This window comes from Colletotrichum acutatum, assembly GCF_030867785.1.
Source record: "Colletotrichum acutatum strain CBS 112980 chromosome Unknown BDZ83scaffold_84, whole genome shotgun sequence".
In the NCBI taxonomy this organism is placed as follows: Eukaryota; Fungi; Ascomycota; class Sordariomycetes; order Glomerellales; family Glomerellaceae; genus Colletotrichum; species Colletotrichum acutatum.
In genome coordinates this window covers 172,228-188,934 of record NW_026849078.1, presented here as the reverse complement: position 1 = coordinate 188,934, position 16,707 = coordinate 172,228, and the positions used below count along the sequence as shown (strand labels likewise).

Here is a 16,707-nt window from a genome sequence, read left to right as displayed (position 1 = left end):
CGTGTGGTGGCATCAAGCTGGCTTCCCGTTAGGCTGGGCCGGGTCGGCTGTGCCTCGGCGTCGCGGCGTCGCTTAGCTCTTGAGGTGGGGTTCGGCTCCGGAGGTGTCCCGGAGCCTGGTTCGGGGTCGGCTTGGTCGGCCGACATCAGTCCGGTGCCCGACGGCGGCTGTGAGGCCATCGCGGATGCGGGCTCCGGCAAGGGGAGGTGAAGAGTTTTCGGCTGTTAGTAATTTGGTGGTAGGCTCACTCATTCACTAACAGCAGATGCCAAGAAAAATTAGGCGAGAGGGAAGTTGGGCTGCAGACTTCTACAGTTGGAATTCGGTACTTGGAGCCGACGGTGCAAACTGTGGTACCAGCTTCTGGGGACTTATTGGTACTGCATTGGTGTGGCGGCGTAAGACCTTAGGCCCAGCCCTAGTGGCTCTAATGGCTCATTGGCACCGCATCCATCACGAAGACTTTATACGGATGGTCTCCTTGCTTTCTTACCAGACATCCCGCAACTTATTCGTTTCATAGGGCCGATTAGTACTAAACAATTAAACTGGGTACTTCTGCACTTCCTTCCAATACTTGTCAGACCTGCCTTGGTGGTCCCTGGAATGTAGCCAAGAGGTCGCGAAAGGCAATGTGATAATTACTTCCGCTATACTATAATTCCTTTCAGACCAGATTCCTGCGATAGATTATGAACATCAACCTAGCAAGGCTGCATGCATGTGACACCGTCAGCGTCAACGTCAAAACACTCTGCCCGCTCATGACTCTCCATTTTTTCTATAACACCTACATTGAATATGACAATCCTCAACTTTATCAAGTGGACATGGCTCAAACATGTGTATTAATTGAAGCTGGCGCCACTACCGTATCAGGAGATGATTGATAGGCACCTTTCACAAACCCATCAGTGTAGCATTGGAATACCTTGCTCTTCATGATTCTATATCCTTTCGATGTAGTGGTATACATTTCCTTCTCATATTTACTATCACAATCGTTACTGGATTACAGTGAATCACGTTATATGGACATATCAGTGGCCCATGGGCTGGAGCAATATCAATTCTGATGTTCTCGCTTGCTTCCTGTTCTGGATGCTTGATCTCTTTTGATCCTGTGGTGCTCTGAGCCCTCCCGGGCATTGTTCATCTTCGTTGCATATGACTGAGACAGCTCTCAACTAGAGCTATCTTCAAAAGCGATCGTCCAAGGCACGGTAAGATGTATTGCCAACATTGTTCGCGTGATCGACTGTTTCTTGTGTTCTCCACACGCCTAATAGAGTACAAGCACATTGATGCCGCAGCACAGAAGGTTTAAAGCTGGTAGTGAGGGGGCGGATCATCATCCCACAAGGAAGGAAGAACTTCGTGATTCAGCCGTCAGCACTAGGCAGTTTCCAGTATTGATCAAGCCTCAAGGCCAGACTTTTCGTCTCCGCGGTGTTAATAGGCTATCACGCCCCCTCATTTGCCCTTTTGGCGCAGAACCTCTTTAAGTTCTTGCAGGATTCTCCAGTTACCAGCACTTCACGATGACTACCCAGATCCCCTCCATCTACAAAGCCGTCTTCCTCTACTGGGATCCACCATGCGCGCTCTGGGGAGCGTTCATGTCTTTCTTCACGCGCGACTGGATGCTTGACCAGTTCTTCCTTGAATCCCATACCGGAGCGCGCGATGCAGCCCACGACATGCTTCTCTACCAGGGTGGCGGGGCTCTGGTTGGCTGTGTTATCCTCAATGGCATGCTCCTACGATACACTCAAGACATCGGGGTATGGAAGATCGCGCAAGCCGCTATTCTAGCGATCGATCTTTCCCTTCTTGCGGGTACCTACGAGGTGTTTGGGAAACAAGGCCGACTCTCGCCTACGACGTGGCAAGTTGGGGACTGGGTTGGGATGATCATCACAATTGGAGTGACGGTAACGAGGATCTCGTTCCTGGCCGAGCTTGGCTTCAAGGAACAGAAAACCAAACAATAGATACGAGTGTGATCGTTCAGGTCGAAGGACGTGCCGCTTGGTGGCTCATCGAAATCGTGCGGATTGATTAGGCATCGGGAATCGTGGAATGAGGAAGGTTTACACTTTATTGAGGGTTGGTCGTCGAATAGGAACGCCGTATGGCGGCTCATGCAAGTGATGCGAACGCATCTCGGGGGAGGTCTTAAATGTCTTTGTGTGATGCACTCAACGTCACCTGTCGACTTTGACGGTGCATATATAAAGATAATCTACTCTGGGTTCTCAAACAGGTACTTAGGAAGGTTTTAGTATCGTCGAATGGGAATAGTGCCTTACGAACAAGGCGAGATAATGCAGAATAATACAGAATTCTGGCAGATACTTCTCAATCAGTCTGACCTCGCGGTAGTCATAGCAAGGCATACTGGCGCACGGCAAGACATGGATAGATTAATATACGAAACAACATAAGACACGTTTCTTTCTTTAGTTATTCTTGGTATTCTCAACCATTACTGCTTCCCGTCGCTGTATCACTGCACGCAAGCTCCCTCAAGGTGATGCCTTGGTGGATCGAAGGTGGTCGTATCTGAGTACAGCATTGAGAAGAACCTGTGCTCCGTTACCGCAGTCCGTCGGCGAGCAATACTCAGTCGGGTTGTGAGTTATGCCCTCTCTGCATGGAACGAATATCATCGCCGTGGGCACCCTCGTAGAGGTGTGCACACTGTCGTGTCCAGCGCCACTATACATCCTCCTCGTCAGTGATGACGCCTGTTCTCCGAACAGCGACTCGCTCCCCTTCTCTATGCATTCAATACAGTCCTTGTCAAAGTTGGCAACCTTGGCATCTGAGTCGACCTTCCAAGAGACGCTGCAACCACGACCACGAGTGCATCCTGCAGTAACAGTTCCGACGCTTTCGCCCTTGGCAATGCTTTCAAAATCCCTTCGAAGAATCTCTTCCATTTCGTCAATTTTCTTATTCTCGCTGGATCGCAGGTCCATTGAGAAAGTGACAACTCCAGGAACGGTATTCGTGCTTCCCGGCTCCAGGGAGAGGAGGCCAGTGGATGCCAACGACTTGAACTCGGTAGCGACTTGATGTGACCGTAGAATCATTTGCGCACTGGTCAGAAGAGCATCGGACCGGTTCTCAAAGTTAGTGGCTCCGGTATGGCTGTCTCGGCCCCCGACGGTGATGGTGAACCATTTGCTGGCCTGGACTCCCTGGACAGCACCGATGCATTGGTTGGATGCCTCAAGAATGGGCCCTTGCTCTGAATAACTCTGTCAGCATGTGGTCACATTTCGGCAAAATACTAGATTGCATACCGATATGAAGCTCAAAATGAGCCGCCATAGGCGTCGCGGTGTAGTGCGCAGGTATCGCGCCCAGGTAGCCTATCCTCTCCAGCTCAGACCTGACTGTAACGTTTGCATCTTCGATATCAGCGATCCGATGTGTGCTGTTGACGTCTGTAACACCAGCCCATACTGCAGAAGCCATCATGCACTGTGGAAATCTTGCACCCTCCTCACTGCTTGCCGTAAGCAGTTATATTATGGAATGTCATCCAATTACAGGCAGCACTTACTTGGTCCAGTCAACAACACCAACAGGGTACTCGGTTTCGATTCCAGACTCGTGCAGAGCTCTCAGGGCTGCAACTCCTGCGAGAACGCCAAGAATACCGTCGTATCTACCGCCAGCGGGTTGCGTGTCCAGGTGAGAGCCCATGAACGTAGGGTGACCTTCTCTTCTGCCAGGCCGGATGGCAAAGATATTGCCCATTGCATCAACCTGCACTTTGCAACCATACTTCTTGACCTCTTGGATAAACCAATCTCGTGTCATTTTATCTGCATCACTCAACGCTAGCCGAGCCATGCCAATCTCGGTCGGGGCGCTGTTTCATCGTCAGCTCTTGTGGCTCACTTTAAAGTGAGAGAACATGGCGCAGGCATACTCTCCCCATCTCTGTCCTTCGCCCCATTGAGCCGTGAGATGTATGTCATCCATCAGCCGTTGCCTATCTATGACTACTGTGAGTACAGGGCTGATCTGCGACAGGATCTGGGCAGGCGTCGTCATGGTCGCCGTCGTTGACATATTTGCGGTGCGAATTGCGAGGTCGTTTTTCCTTAAGTTTCGCTTACAGAACTTGGAGAGAAGATGCTAGTCGGATGGCTGTTTGAACGTAAACAGAATGATGCCGACTGTCGCCTCGATATCAGACTTCTCAAGCACACACACGGCTCGATGTTCTAGCAAGTATGGGCATTAATAGTTGGCCCATAAACGTACTCTATCGCGGTCCCGTACCCACAAATTATTCGGCGAATTCGTCTCCACCACAATCTATAAATATATTCGGCGGATTCTAGCTCCATAGTTTCGGCGAAAACGGAACCTGACTGGTCAACTGCTTCTTCGCCGGGTCCAAACAACCGCTTATCAACGGCTAAGCTAACAACCTAAATCTGTTATCAAGACTTATTGTTGAGCTGAGCCGGCGACACTTATCAACAGATACGGGTCATCTCGATGAGCTCTCCCGATATCATTGTCGGACTCATCAGCTATGCTGTCCTCAAAAAGGGCGGCGGAGTCTCAACTCGAATATCATCATCAAGTCCATTCACTTTCACCTCCCAGACAACATGACCATGGAGTATACCAAAGAAGCTAAGATTAACTCGGACTTTGTTCCGAGCAACACCGACTCGCCACATTCGGCCATGGGTGAAAGCTCAATATTGATCGATTCGGTCCTAGAGAAACGTGCTATCTCGAAATTCGACAAGTACATGATGCCGCAAATGGCGTTGCTCATGCTCATTGCATATCTTGACCGAACTAATATTGGTATGTGAGCATCTCATCGTTATCAGCGTTGTGGCCGTTGGCATTGACACGAGCTTTCGACAGGAAACGCTCGAGTCTTTGGTTTTGAACAAGACCTGGGGCTCGTTGGAACACAGTTTAATGACCTGTCAACCTTGTTCTATCCGACCTACGTCTTGTTCGAGATTCCCTGGGTTGTGGCGGTCAAGAAATGGGGGGCCAACATAGTCCTAGCTGTCGCTATGATCGGTTGGAGTGTCGTCACTATTGGAACTGGCTTCATCCACAACTATTACCAAGGTATCGCGGTCCGCCTTCTCCTCGGAGTTTTCGAGTCGGGCCTCTTCCCCTGCCTTGCTTTCCTGATATCGACCGTCTACTCCCGGGCCCAACAAGCCAAGCGCATTGCCGTTCTCTACGGTGCCATTGCCCTCTCAGGTGCTTTTGGTGGCCTCGTTGCCTACGGCATCCAGACAATGGGCTCCAAGGCCAGCCTTGAGGCCTGGCGCTGGCTGTTCATCATCGAGGGTTGCATCTCCATCGTGATCGGCCTGGCTCTCTGGGTCACACTACCGTTTGACTCTGAGAAGGCATGGTTTCTCAACGAAGAGGAGCGCTACGTCATGAGTCTGCGTGTCAAGCGTGACGTCGCCTACAAGGGCGAGAGAAAATTCGAGTGGAAGTATGCCAAGATGGCTTTTACGGAACCCATTATCTACGTTGCCGCCATCGGCATGTTCTGCTCGTCCGTTCCGCTATTCGGCTTCACAACCTTTCTGCCTACTCTCGTCGTTGGTTTTGGGTATGTCTCTTTTCTCCTTCACATAGTGAAAGTATGCATCTCATACGTAGTAGATATACCTCCCTTCAGGCGAACTATCTCTCCATCCCAGTTTACGTCTTTGCCTGCCTGTTCCTGTGCCTCGTCGCTTGGCTCTCCGACAAACTCAACAAGCGCGGCGTCATCGCCATGATCGTTCCGATTCCTGTCCTTATTGGCTATGCGATCACCGTCGGCACTGGTAACCACGGCGCAGACCTTTTCGCCATGTTCCTCGTTGCTGCTGGTGAGTCTAATTCACACCCTGTTGAAACTGTCCAGCCCCTAAGATGTCATAGGTGTCTACCCTTACAACACCCTTGTCGTCACCTGGGTGACAAATAACCTTCCTAATGATCACGTGCGCTCAATCGGTATTCCTCTGCTCATCTCCATCGCCAACGCCTCGGGAATTCCCTCGTCCCAGATTTATCCTAAGAAGGACTCGCCGCGCTATATTATGGGCAATGCAGTCTCGCTCGCCATGGAGGCCATTGCTTTAGTTGCAGTCGGACTCATCTACCTCCTGGTCCGTAGGAGAAATACACGACAGATTGGAACTGTATCTGGAGATCTCCGGCTCGCGGTATAACTGTGATCAGTCCTCGGTCACTAGTAGGATTGCGGCGCCACAGGAGAACAGCTGTAGATGCCCGACACAATCTGGATACATAGACATGATAAAGGAGTTTGCCAAGAGCGTTCAGCACTTGCTTGTATTCTTGTTGACCCATGATAACCGCTGAAATTTGCGGTGGAGGCCATCCTCGGAGCCGTTTTGTAGAAACCTTTCAGCGGCCATGCCGAGGATGCCAATGTTCAGCAGCATTTGTACGGTGGGTACCAGCCTTGATGGGCTCGTATTGTGAATGCTGATGATGTCGATTGCTTCTGTCCGTGGGGATGATGTCCAGGCGTTTGGAGAGCCACTTAGTGCATAGCGAGAATATTGCACTGCAAAGTCGACTTCATGTCGATTCTCTGATTACCTGTGCCACATGTCTGTTGATCCTAAAGATCTTATTCATGTTTGACCAGTACATCGCATCCAACCGAAGAATCCCAAGACTCATGTCCTCAAAGCTTTGGGACTGGTGTCGTAATATTTGCCGCCACTTGTCGATCAGATTCTTGCACGTCTTTGCGTGCATCACGCTCGGTGACTGGACAACGAGTAAGGCCAGAAAGCTTGAGGTTATCGCCCAGCCAATACGAGACCCTAGGTTGGTTCACAAATTAGACATGTGCCCATAATTGTGTCCTTCCTTCACAAACATGAGCGTCACTTACAAGCATACCAGAAGCCAGCAAAGTCCCAAGACATCAGTTCGACCGTGAAGGTGCTGACAATCCTCGCACAGTTTTCGGCAGCACATATGATCAGCTCTATCTCGTTTTGCAGGCCCTCGCCCGGTTCTCGTTCAGTTATGTTCGCATCCGAGTCACTGCGAACGTGTTCTGTCTGTGGAACGGCATTCGAAATATCTTCCAGATCGATATTTCCCAGTGGCCGAAGCAAAGCTCGGTAAAGCAGAATTTCGAGAGTAAGGTAAGCGAATTTGAGGCAGGCTGCCGAGCTTGGTGCAGCAGGAGCGGCGCTCTCGGGATCCAACCTCGGTGTCTTCAGATAGAGAGGAAGACCGGCATACCACAGCTTGAGCTCTTCGCGGAGAGGTTTGATGGCCCTGATAGAGCCAATAAGGTCATCGGCGAGCCTCTCAGTAGCCCGTATCGTGCTGTGCGGTTTCTCTCAGCGCATGAAAGCATCAAACAACGGGTTTCAGAGGACTTACTAAAGACAGCGGTAAATATTGTCGGCAATGATGGTCAAGGTTGCGAGTCGCTGTGATACCATACTCTTATCGGACTCATTTATGGCATGTCGCAGCTTTTCCGCGAAATGGTTTGTTTCCATGTCATCGCCAAGCTGAAGAAGTGGTTCCTCAACCTCAAAATCCAGAAAAGTAAGCTCTGACACATTCCACTGATCTGGCGCGATTACAGCAGGCCTTCCCAACAAGAGACTTCTCCACGTCGCCTCGGAGAATGTCATCCACCACAAGCGGCGTCGCAACCGCTTTTCCCACGGCGGTATTGACCATGAACTACAGTCCAAGTGCAGCGCTAGGCTCGTGGCTAAACCAACAACAGAGGTGATCATAGACCATGCGAAAGACGTGTCAGCGGAAACATGCTGCACTCCTACTCGAGGCTTGTGAAGGTACAGTAATGCGCCTGAGATGGTAGCTAGTTGCGGGGTATGCAGCGTAGTCTGGACCCCGTCATAGGCCATTTGCCATAGTCTTTGTACGGGAGGTTTCTTGTAGACACTGGAGACGCATAGTATGTCGTCGTATGCAGTGAAAGGGAGCGCAGAAGCGTATATGGCAGCTAGCAGATAGGTTGGCAATGAAGCATGTCCCGAGGATGAGGACTTGAAATGTCCACCAAGGGCAGTCACTATTTGTGACCGAGAAATAACGGGAAGTGCTGGGTAAACGTATTGTACGAACCTGTCCAGTTAGGCTCACGTTGTTTGGTCGGAAATGGAGCATGCTTACAAGAGAACAAGCCTTTGTCCAACATCTTCACTCACCAAGTTGTTTAGTTCCTTTCTTACTAACCCATGATCGTACGAATGATTGGTAGGCCCGAGGCGCCTGAGCTCGTCGCTCAGCTCATTTGAGGTCAAAAGGAACTGTACCGGTACATTGTTTTCATCATGAGTTGAGCTGTGGTGTCCTAAAACCGAAGAATGGTCGCGATGGGCAGGGGTCCAGGGCTGTGCCCTTCGATATATTACTCGAAGAAAAGGAAATTCATCTGCGTCGTCATACAAGTAGTGTCGGAGAAGATAAGGGTCCGACTCTTCCGAAAGACCAAAGTACGCGCTTTGAAACCCATGTCTTTGGTCGATGGTGAAAGTCGCATCGATCGGGTAAGATTACTGTACACAACCAGCGTGTGGTTCTGTCGAGAATCTACCCCCGATCTCGTGCGCGGAATTTGCGCCTTTCGACAGGGCTTCTAATGTTGGCAGCAGAGCTGCTTGCTCGTGTGTCTTAGATTAATGATGAAGAACTTGAGAATTCGTAAGCGAGATTCCATCCAATGGCATCAGACCAGCTCCAACGGTAGTGCTCGCAGGTTGTGTCTCATCCGGCGGAGGGCTGCTCCAGATCCTTTCATCGGTGAAGTCTCCGTATATTGCGTCCACGTCCACGGAATATTGACTGAAGCGGTCGTTCGCTTGGTCCTCTAGGGAGCCCGGAACAACATCACTGGCCAAACCTTCTGGCAGGGCTGTTGAAGTGCCGAAGTCGACTCCGGCCTGCCCCAGGTCATCCAAGCCATAGCCATCATTAGGGCTTCCCCCGGTTACAGAGGCGGTTCCTGACTCTTGAGTGAGATCATCGAGAAAGCTGCAACGTTGACCTCGTTTGCGGCACGTTATGCACGCTATGTCTTTTTCCGCACGGCGACATGAGGTCTTACGTGAACGACAGAGCATACACGGCCGATTCCTCTTTGAACGATATGGCCGGCGTTGCAAGGCGTTGGGTGTAGTCCGCCTGAATGCGCAGTTTGGGTCCATGATGCATGCTTGAACGGTGGACCGAACATACGTCGTTATGCAATAGACGTGCTACTTCAGTCATTGCCCCATTGAACGCTTTGGGCCATTTCACTTGCCGCTTCTTTGAAACATCAAATCGAAGGTTGTAATTTGTAATAAGTTAACGGACCAGGTTGGAAGCAAAACGTAGAAACGCGAGTGTGCTGACGGGGCGCGTACACTGCCAGCACTAATGAGACTCCACAGATAGGCGAATTCTTTTTCCGCAACAGGCGTCTATCGGCCCATCAGTCATTCCAGTATGTAATCATGCCTACAAAGGTGAGCCACAAGACGCGCCCCTTTTTTATTGTAGATGAAATGATGACACACAGATTTCTTGTGAACACCTTGGGCTTAAATCAATGGACCCGAACCCGGGGAATGTAGATTACAAAAATGAACTCAAGGCCAAAATTTCTCATATTTCCCTTATGAATATTCCTGAGAGGTGCGAAATGAAAGGCCAACTCGAGCCGCGATTCCTAATGCCGTCTAAGTACGTGTAGTAATCAGTCGATGTGATTGAGGTTTCGTGCAGCATTTTGCGTTTAATAACCTTGGGAAACTAGGTATCTCGGTAGCTACCTCTCAAAGCAATGGAAAATTCCAATCGCCCAACTCATCGCATGGTTCGGTCCCCATAGCTTGGTGCCAGATCTTGAGATATTCGCGACATGTCTAGGTAGGATCATTTAAGGAAGCCGCAAATAAGACGAGTCAACGAGGAGCGGAGACAGACGTTGTCAACGAGGATAAAGAACTCATGCCTTGCGCCTCGTGGCACGTAGCGCCTGTCACTGCCACTACTGTCGTCCGTCTCAACAGGCATCACGTCCTCTTCTTGGACCCAAGCTCTGAAGCGAGCAGACGCTGCAGGTCACCGACAGAAACTTCTTCGAGGATGGGTTCATCCACAAAAACAACGTCATTGTTATCGAGGATTTCCGGGGCATCGGACTGGAGAACAGATTTGCGCGGGCTGTTCGTGAGGTGTTCCTTTGACTTTCTCCAGGACTGGTCTGAAGAGTTATTGTAAGTTGTGCGGAAAACCCCACATGGACAAGGTGGCTTTTGATTGAACCACCTTACTTAACAAGGTCGGAGTCTGTGACGCAGTGACGAGAATCCGAGCTCAATGTGAGGGGGGGACATTTCCCCACGTTTTCGCAACTCCAAGAGATGTGGAGATTGCAATTTCAAGACTTTGCTGATTGGTCAAAGTGACGATGATGTGGAGATGAGCTGCCTCCAGGGCTGATTTCAGCTGGTGACATCGATCAGACTCCACCAGACTTCAACTTTTCTCCGCAACATCGCCCGACCTGTCGGAATAGAGGTTTCCATCACTTGTGCAACTAAGGAACTAGGGAGACGCGTAATGTCACGTAGTAACCGGGAAGGCTCTTGTCTTTCTCGCCAAGTTTGATTGCCATCTTACCTGTTCCGGCAGCAACCGACTGAGCATCGGAAAACAACTACCAACATGGAAATTGTTTGGCAAGCCTCGGCGAAGCAGAACGCTAAACGCTCATCCCAAGATAAGTCCATGTTGTCTTTCTCATGTCCGTGTCCTCTCCGTAGAACCCCTTCCAACTAACTCAAGCCATTCACCCTGTCAAGGCTGTCGCACACGAAAGAAACGGTGTTATCATGTCGGTGTCACCGAAAGATCATACGCTGCCAGACGCGGCGATAGGTCAATCACAGACCCAGTTGATCATACATCGAATACTCGAAATTCGAGTCCAAGTCCGAGCCGTGTCAGTCTGTACAACCCAGAATCCGTCTTGGCAGATCTTTCTATGGGTTCGACAGGGGCAAGACTTGCAGAGAAGGCCGGCACTTGTCGAGTACATCCACGTCGTCAGGAGAAAGACTTAATTGCATCTGAAGAATGCATTTCCCTAAAGGAAAGATCTCTCCGCCAGCGCAATTGGTACGATCGTCACCGTCTCAAGTCCAGACGGATTGAAATTTCAGACGCCCAACGACGATATCTTGAAGAAGAGGGTGCTTTTCTCGAATTACCAAAGTCGACGACTGACAGCCTTCTGTCAATTTACAACGTGCTCTTAGATGATCTCATTCCAGTGGTAGATGGAGCTGCAATATTCCGGGACTACAGCAATGGGCAGGCATCAGTTTTCCTCCTCAGAGCAGTATCCCTCATTGCCTGTAAATTTAGACAGGCCGCCCCATTTCTGAGAATCCGTGAAGATGGCGCAATCATGGATCAGAGACACTTTGCTTCTGAATTGCTCAAAGGTCTTGATGCCTCTATCAAGGCAGATCTCGAGCCCGACCGAATCACCAAAATTCAAATTTTAGCCTTGATGCATCTACACAACGACGGCCTGGGTGGACTGGATCGCTCATCGGGGTATCTTTCTCAGGCTATATCTGAAGCGTGGGCAATATCACTGCACGTAAAGATCCCCGTAAATTCCGATCAAGAGCGTTGCGACTTTTTGTGGTGGACACTACGAAATTTTGATCGGTTGAACAAGCCTGTCATGGGCGCCGCTCCGTTCATGATTGATGATACAGACATTGGGGTTGAACGCATTGCCCCTCGAAAGAATCACTACCGGTCTCAGCTGATCGCCATATCTCTCTCTCTTGGAGATTTGATGAAAACGGCAACTAAAATCTATAAAGCTAGCTCAACTGCAATGGACGATGACTCTGATGCATTTCCGACATTCTCTGAGCTGACCACCAATCTTTGCCTGGATGGGTTCCAGAAATCCCACAGATGTAAGTAACTCTGGAGTCTGAAGTAATAGGCTGTGAATTTCTCTGATGGTAGTCTTTTAGTGTACTTGCAGATTTGGTACCACGTTGCCGCGATGCTCTCCTGTCGCTATAGCGGGCCGAAGAGCGTCCAGTATCAGCGACGTCTATCCTCTGCTGATAATGTACTACGCATCGTCTGTCTTGAAGGACCTGCGAATCTCCCGCCTCTTCCTCTTATACCTTATGCTATGTCAATGTCTACCACGGTGATCTACCGCGCTCTCAGGGATGGCGAGCGAGCACCAGATGAAGCGCACAAAGATCTTGGAGCATGTTACGACAACCTCGTTATCCTCAGTCAACTTTGGACCAGTGCGAAAGGAGTAGCCAGATTAGTGAGGCGTTTGCAACATTTTACCAGGCCCGGCGCCCCTCCCATTCGAACCACAGAGGGTGCCCCATGCACTTGCGACAACACACATCAACACGAAAACATCACTAGGAATCCTATCAGCAATTTGAATAACCTACAGCGACCAAATCAGGGTACGACTGGAAACTCAGTATTACCTGTTTCGAGCTTGATGCAGCCTAGTGAGGTTTTTCTACCGCAAAATTACACAGATAATGATGGACAATCGGGTAACCAAGCTGGTTCTTGGTTCGTTGACGGGCTATCTTACTCTCATTTTGACAGGGCCTTTTACGATTTCTTCGATTACGGTATGCCCAGCCTTTTTCGCGATTTGGCAACTTGGGATTTTCTCCAAATAGACGCGAATGATGATACAGAAATTTCGCCATTATAGAATAGGCACTGAAAGAACTCGCTATGTTTTAAGAAAAAGGACCATTCTTGTCGTTTTCTCTTCCATAGTCTGTTATCGTTCAACACAATCCTTGGACATCGGCAATCATATTGCCAAACTCTAGAGCTAGCCATTGTTGAATTAAGAATAGCTCCTTTTAGAATTGCGTCCCGAGCAGCAGAGCATCGTATACCAATGTCTGGAAATTCTGGGTCTCGATCACAGCACCAAAACTGATTTCATTGTTAGCCCGAGAAAGGAGCCTACCGTGAAGAGCTTGACTCACCCATGACATTTGATGCCCTCCATTAATTTATCAGCAAGCGCCCATAATCTTCGCAACTCGATGCCACCAAAGTGAGGTTGGCTCCGTATATATTTCCACGCCTGAGCTGGCGTCATCTCCCCGTCGAAGCAAACGTGCGGAGAGAGAGCCAAGATCCGTTCTAAGATATCCCGGGGTGCGCCTTCGTACGACGGAGTACCAACACAATCTTTCTCGTTCGGCCGTGATGGGTCTGTATGTAAAGATAGAGTTCGCGCCGATACTGTCAAAATGTGACCGGTTGAGTCCTCGGGTTTCTTGGGGTCACCATGAACATGTTCAAGACAAGGTCTTTCGAGCCTTTGAACGGAGTCAGCGAGTGTGCAACTTATGAAGACGTGACCTTCAGACGAGATCGATATATGGTAGCACGGTCGTGGTCTCACCTTAGAACAAACTCCATACCTGCTGCGATTAAATCAACCTCGCACATTCGGTTGTCTTCACAGTCATACATGGTAACCGCTGTGTTAATCTTCAACCACGGCAAGTCCGTCTCTTTCTTTTCGGTGTATTGGCGACTCGAAAGGGCGTCTGTTGCCGTTTGGAGGTCATCGACAACAATGTCAGCCGCCGTATAGAGTTTCGCGTGGACTGGGCTTCTATCAGCCGCCCGACCATCTTTTGATTTTATCTCTGGAGCTTTCGAATATTCGATGACTCCCACTCCAGTCAAGGTTTCGTCCGTTCTAGAATGCAACGAGCTATGCATTCCACTGTCACTCTTGCTAATCAAGCTATCCACGAAAGCAGCAGGAACGCCGATTCCATGGCGAGAAAGTAGTTCTGTTAATGATTCGAGAGCAGCATACATTTGCTCGCATCGGATCATAAGCTCAGTTTCTCTGTTTTGGGCTCTTTCGACCTCTTGTTCGAGCGACTTGGTGTACTTGTCCTTGCGATCACGGTATGACCTATATTCAGGATCAGAATATCGCCTCAGCGCCGGCAAATATACATTTCCATACCGTTGAGCACTTCGGAGTTGTGCTCGCCGCTTCTCCACTGGATCTTTCTTGGCCTCTGTAATGGATTTAGATCCCGGACAACAATGAAGTTATACACATACAGCTGCTGCACGACATGCGTGCGCATATCTGTGCTGCCTCAATTCGATGGACGAACCTCCAGGGTTGAAAATACGGAATATCTTGCTGCTCATATTGATGCAAATGGACAACACGAAGCGTGGAATGGTTTCGAAAGATTGACGGACAGTGAAGACGAGTTGTACGAATTTAAAATAACGTTTTTGTCCTTCGATGTTGAGATTTGTTGTTGTGTAGCACTGGTTGCAAGTTCTCGATATTCTCGAAATGCAACGATATCAACTGACCGTGAGCTGCGACTGCACATCATATTTCCTCACCTCAGATGGCGGTTTCAGATCTCAGGACGGTCTCGGATGTTCGGCTGAAGATCAAATGGTCCACTTGTTTCATTTGACGCGATGAGGATATCAAAATTGCCTCTTCTGGTTAGGTCTTACCGCATGTCAGACGAAAGGAGCGCTCCATGGAGGCTGTAGCGTTTCGATAACCTTATTTAGTGGGTGCAGGCGATGTGGAATCAGCCGCTTCATCTAAAGTAGTGGCTTCCTGTCAGTGTTGTGGAATCCACTGACATTGACCGAAGCAAGTGTAATAATGGACGAGCAAAGTCAGGGTGAAAGGACACTGGTAGGAGACCTGGTTGCCGACACCCCTGGTACATGCTACTTGAAGCGCTTTCGCGATGCGAATTTCGAGACGTTAATGGACGTTTGGATGCACACATTTTGTGAAACTGTCATCAACTCTTCCTGAAGAGGAAATGGGGATTACCGCATCATGTTGCCCTGCGAAATGCGCAATAACCACACCCAAAGATTGGAAGCAGGAGCGACTAGATCGAATACCGAATGCTTGTTTGCCCTTAAAAATCTCAAATTATATATTGGTAGTATTTCCTTTGTCTTCCGTCGAAACTATTAAGAATCTACTCAACTCGTCCATTTCCACAGAAACAATATTCTATACCCACATGTTTTGGTAATTCCCAACATTCACGACCTACCATCTTTCGCCTCAATCATCAGTCACGTCTAAGTACTTACCTCGTCTCCGAAATGCGTCAACATATCATTCTCTCCTGTTGCTTTGTTGCATCCATATCGATCGTTTCAGGAAGAATGATGGGGTGTAAGGCTGGATCTCAGCCCGGAAAAGCTATCTACACCATCACCAACGATCAGGCCAACTCTGTAATTGCCATTCCGATATCCAGTAATGGCATGCTTGCGAAGGGAGCAACATTCTCAACTGGCGGATCCGGCTCGAATTTTCTTGATGGCACATCAAACGAGCCAGCTGCTCCTGATGCTTTAGCATCTCAGTCGGCACTTACTATTGCAGGCAACGTAATAAAGCCGGTTCACATTCTTGATGGTTGGCTCTGATGCTGATGCCAGCCTTATAGAGCTTATTTGCCGTCAATGCTGGCTCGAATACGGTCACGATGTTCACAATCGACCCGTCGAATCCCACGAGGCTCACCATGATGGGTCGACCAGTTTCCGTTCCAGGCCAATTCCCGAACACGATAGCGGCATCAATGAAACACAATATTGTCTGCGTTGGTTGTTCCGGGGCACAATCTGGAGTCTCTTGCGCTAGATTTTCTACATATGGACTGGAATCCATGGATACTCTTCGCCCCGTTGGACTTAGCCAGACTACTCCCCCCGTTGGACCGACCAACACCATATCTCAAGTCTTCTTCTCCAACGACCAGGGTTACCTGTTTACTACGGTCAAAGGTGATCCGTCTCAGAACAAGACAGGATTCCTTGGCGCGTACAAGGTTAATAGCGAAGGTTTAGTTGAGCAGAGTGGACCGCAATCGTCGCCCAACGGTACTGCAGTTTTGTTTGGTTCATCAACGATTCCCAAGAGCAACAACCTCTTTGTCACTGATGCGTCTTTTGGTGGGGCGGTTTTGTCCTTTGACTCGAAGACAAGTACTGCTTCTGTGAAGGGTATGGGCGTTATTAGCGGACAGAAAGCAACCTGTTGGGTCGCAGTTTCTTCGGCAACTGGCAGCGCATTTGTTACTGATGTTGGTACTAACAGGTTGGTCGAAATGTCGCTAAATGATGCAAGCATCAAAGGCATCCTCGATCTCAGCGCCAATGGTGATCCAGGCTTGACTGACCTGAGGGCTTCTGGACGCTTTGTGTATGCGTTGAGTCCAGGAAACGGAACAACACAGTCTGCAATTACTGTGGTTGACGCCGTCGCCAAGAAACAAGTCCAACATTTTGCACTTGGAGAGCTCGGCGTTGGTAAAAGTGCTCAAGGCATGGCGGTCATGTTGTAACTCAAACACCTTTTATGTCATTTTGTATTTAGTAATTGATCTGTTGTTTTGATCGCATTTTGATTCATATAGCTATCTAGAAAGGTTTTCGCACTTTTATTGTGACCTGGATCTGTTGCCCTGTTTCCGTTGAGATCTCTGCTTAGGCAGAATAACGCTAGCCTCGTTGGAGCGAGTCAAATTTGACGCCAGATAACAACGAATAACATTATAATTC

At 49.3% G+C, this 16,707-nt stretch overlaps 8 protein-coding genes across 8 annotated transcripts; 4 read left to right on the top strand and 4 right to left on the bottom strand.

Moving 5' to 3' along the window:
• The first annotated feature begins 1,510 nt into the window (after nucleotides 1-1,510).
• Nucleotides 1,511-2,411, top strand: BDZ83DRAFT_630126 (uncharacterized protein). Its single transcript, XM_060508800.1, has one exon. The coding sequence runs from the start codon at nucleotides 1,542-1,544 to the stop codon at nucleotides 1,992-1,994; it is 453 nt and encodes a 150-aa protein (XP_060362233.1). The 5' UTR covers nucleotides 1,511-1,541; the 3' UTR covers nucleotides 1,995-2,411.
• Nucleotides 2,405-4,283, bottom strand: BDZ83DRAFT_630124 (uncharacterized protein). The gene is made up of 4 exons (XM_060508799.1): nucleotides 3,947-4,283; nucleotides 3,575-3,886; nucleotides 3,312-3,517; nucleotides 2,405-3,256 (listed from the first exon to the last, which is right to left on the bottom strand). Exons 1-4 carry the CDS (start codon nucleotides 4,087-4,089, stop codon nucleotides 2,529-2,531), a joined length of 1,389 nt encoding a protein of 462 aa, XP_060362232.1. The 5' UTR covers nucleotides 4,090-4,283; the 3' UTR covers nucleotides 2,405-2,528.
• A 435-nt stretch (nucleotides 4,284-4,718) lies between these two features.
• BDZ83DRAFT_583634 (major facilitator superfamily domain-containing protein) lies at nucleotides 4,719-6,236 on the top strand (the record flags this gene model as incomplete). The annotated part of the gene is made up of 4 exons (XM_060505680.1): nucleotides 4,719-4,845; nucleotides 4,909-5,626; nucleotides 5,680-5,891; nucleotides 5,944-6,236. 4 exons carry the CDS (start codon nucleotides 4,719-4,721, stop codon nucleotides 6,234-6,236), a joined length of 1,350 nt encoding a protein of 449 aa, XP_060362231.1.
• Nucleotides 6,237-6,612: 376 nt separating this feature from the next.
• BDZ83DRAFT_583672 (fungal-specific transcription factor domain-containing protein) lies at nucleotides 6,613-8,564 on the bottom strand (the record flags this gene model as incomplete). Its single annotated transcript, XM_060505683.1, has 4 exons — nucleotides 6,613-6,863; nucleotides 6,935-7,380; nucleotides 7,438-8,157; nucleotides 8,206-8,564. Coding segments are annotated over 4 exons (1,776 nt in total), but the record flags the coding sequence as incomplete, so codon positions are not given.
• BDZ83DRAFT_437720 (uncharacterized protein) lies at nucleotides 8,407-9,425 on the bottom strand. The gene is made up of 2 exons (XM_060503086.1): nucleotides 8,778-9,425; nucleotides 8,407-8,725 (listed from the first exon to the last, which is right to left on the bottom strand). Exons 1-2 carry the CDS (start codon nucleotides 9,237-9,239, stop codon nucleotides 8,672-8,674), a joined length of 516 nt encoding a protein of 171 aa, XP_060362229.1. The 5' UTR covers nucleotides 9,240-9,425; the 3' UTR covers nucleotides 8,407-8,671.
• Nucleotides 9,426-11,230: 1,805 nt separating this feature from the next.
• Nucleotides 11,231-12,775, top strand: BDZ83DRAFT_555222 (uncharacterized protein; the record flags this gene model as incomplete). Its single annotated transcript, XM_060503514.1, has 2 exons — nucleotides 11,231-12,020; nucleotides 12,081-12,775. Coding segments are annotated over 2 exons (1,485 nt in total), but the record flags the coding sequence as incomplete, so codon positions are not given.
• Nucleotides 12,776-12,884: 109 nt separating this feature from the next.
• Nucleotides 12,885-14,538, bottom strand: BDZ83DRAFT_437698 (uncharacterized protein). Its single transcript, XM_060503085.1, has 5 exons — nucleotides 14,259-14,538; nucleotides 14,102-14,156; nucleotides 13,520-14,047; nucleotides 13,095-13,433; nucleotides 12,885-13,041 (listed from the first exon to the last, which is right to left on the bottom strand). The coding sequence occupies exons 1-5, from the start codon at nucleotides 14,293-14,295 to the stop codon at nucleotides 12,966-12,968; spliced, it is 1,035 nt and encodes a 344-aa protein (XP_060362227.1). The 5' UTR covers nucleotides 14,296-14,538; the 3' UTR covers nucleotides 12,885-12,965.
• A 242-nt stretch (nucleotides 14,539-14,780) lies between these two features.
• On the top strand, nucleotides 14,781-16,582 carry BDZ83DRAFT_630105 (uncharacterized protein). The gene is made up of 2 exons (XM_060508798.1): nucleotides 14,781-15,531; nucleotides 15,591-16,582. Exons 1-2 carry the CDS (start codon nucleotides 15,241-15,243, stop codon nucleotides 16,488-16,490), a joined length of 1,191 nt encoding a protein of 396 aa, XP_060362226.1. The 5' UTR covers nucleotides 14,781-15,240; the 3' UTR covers nucleotides 16,491-16,582.
• The last annotated feature ends 125 nt before the right edge of the window (nucleotides 16,583-16,707 follow it).

Excerpts from the sequence above, each read along its gene's own strand:
- BDZ83DRAFT_630105 (XM_060508798.1), top strand. The coding sequence starts at position 15,241 with ATGCGTCAACATATCATTCTCTCCTGTTGCTTTGTTGCATCCATATCG. Across the intron at positions 15,532-15,590 it reads CACTTACTATTGCAGGCAAC|AGCTTATTTGCCGTCAATGC; the intron begins GTAATAAAGCCG and ends CCAGCCTTATAG.
- BDZ83DRAFT_437720 (XM_060503086.1), bottom strand. The coding sequence starts at position 9,239 with ATGGACCCAAACTGCGCATTCAGGCGGACTACACCCAACGCCTTGCAA. Across the intron at positions 8,726-8,777 it reads CACAACCTGCGAGCACTACC|TTCTTCATCATTAATCTAAG; the intron begins GTTGGAGCTGGT and ends CGAATTCTCAAG.
- BDZ83DRAFT_630126 (XM_060508800.1), top strand. The coding sequence starts at position 1,542 with ATGACTACCCAGATCCCCTCCATCTACAAAGCCGTCTTCCTCTACTGG.
- BDZ83DRAFT_437698 (XM_060503085.1), bottom strand. The coding sequence starts at position 14,295 with ATGAGCAGCAAGATATTCCGTATTTTCAACCCTGGAG. Across the intron at positions 13,434-13,519 it reads GGTATGGAGTTTGTTCTAAG|GCTCGAAAGACCTTGTCTTG; the intron begins GTGAGACCACGA and ends CTCCGTTCAAAG. Across the intron at positions 13,042-13,094 it reads GAGGGCATCAAATGTCATGG|TTTTGGTGCTGTGATCGAGA; the intron begins GTGAGTCAAGCT and ends CAATGAAATCAG.
- BDZ83DRAFT_630124 (XM_060508799.1), bottom strand. The coding sequence starts at position 4,089 with ATGTCAACGACGGCGACCATGACGACGCCTGCCCAGATCCTGTCGCAG. Across the intron at positions 3,887-3,946 it reads GAAGGACAGAGATGGGGAGA|CGCCCCGACCGAGATTGGCA; the intron begins GTATGCCTGCGC and ends ACGATGAAACAG. Across the intron at positions 3,257-3,311 it reads TCATTTTGAGCTTCATATCG|AGCAAGGGCCCATTCTTGAG; the intron begins GTATGCAATCTA and ends AGAGTTATTCAG.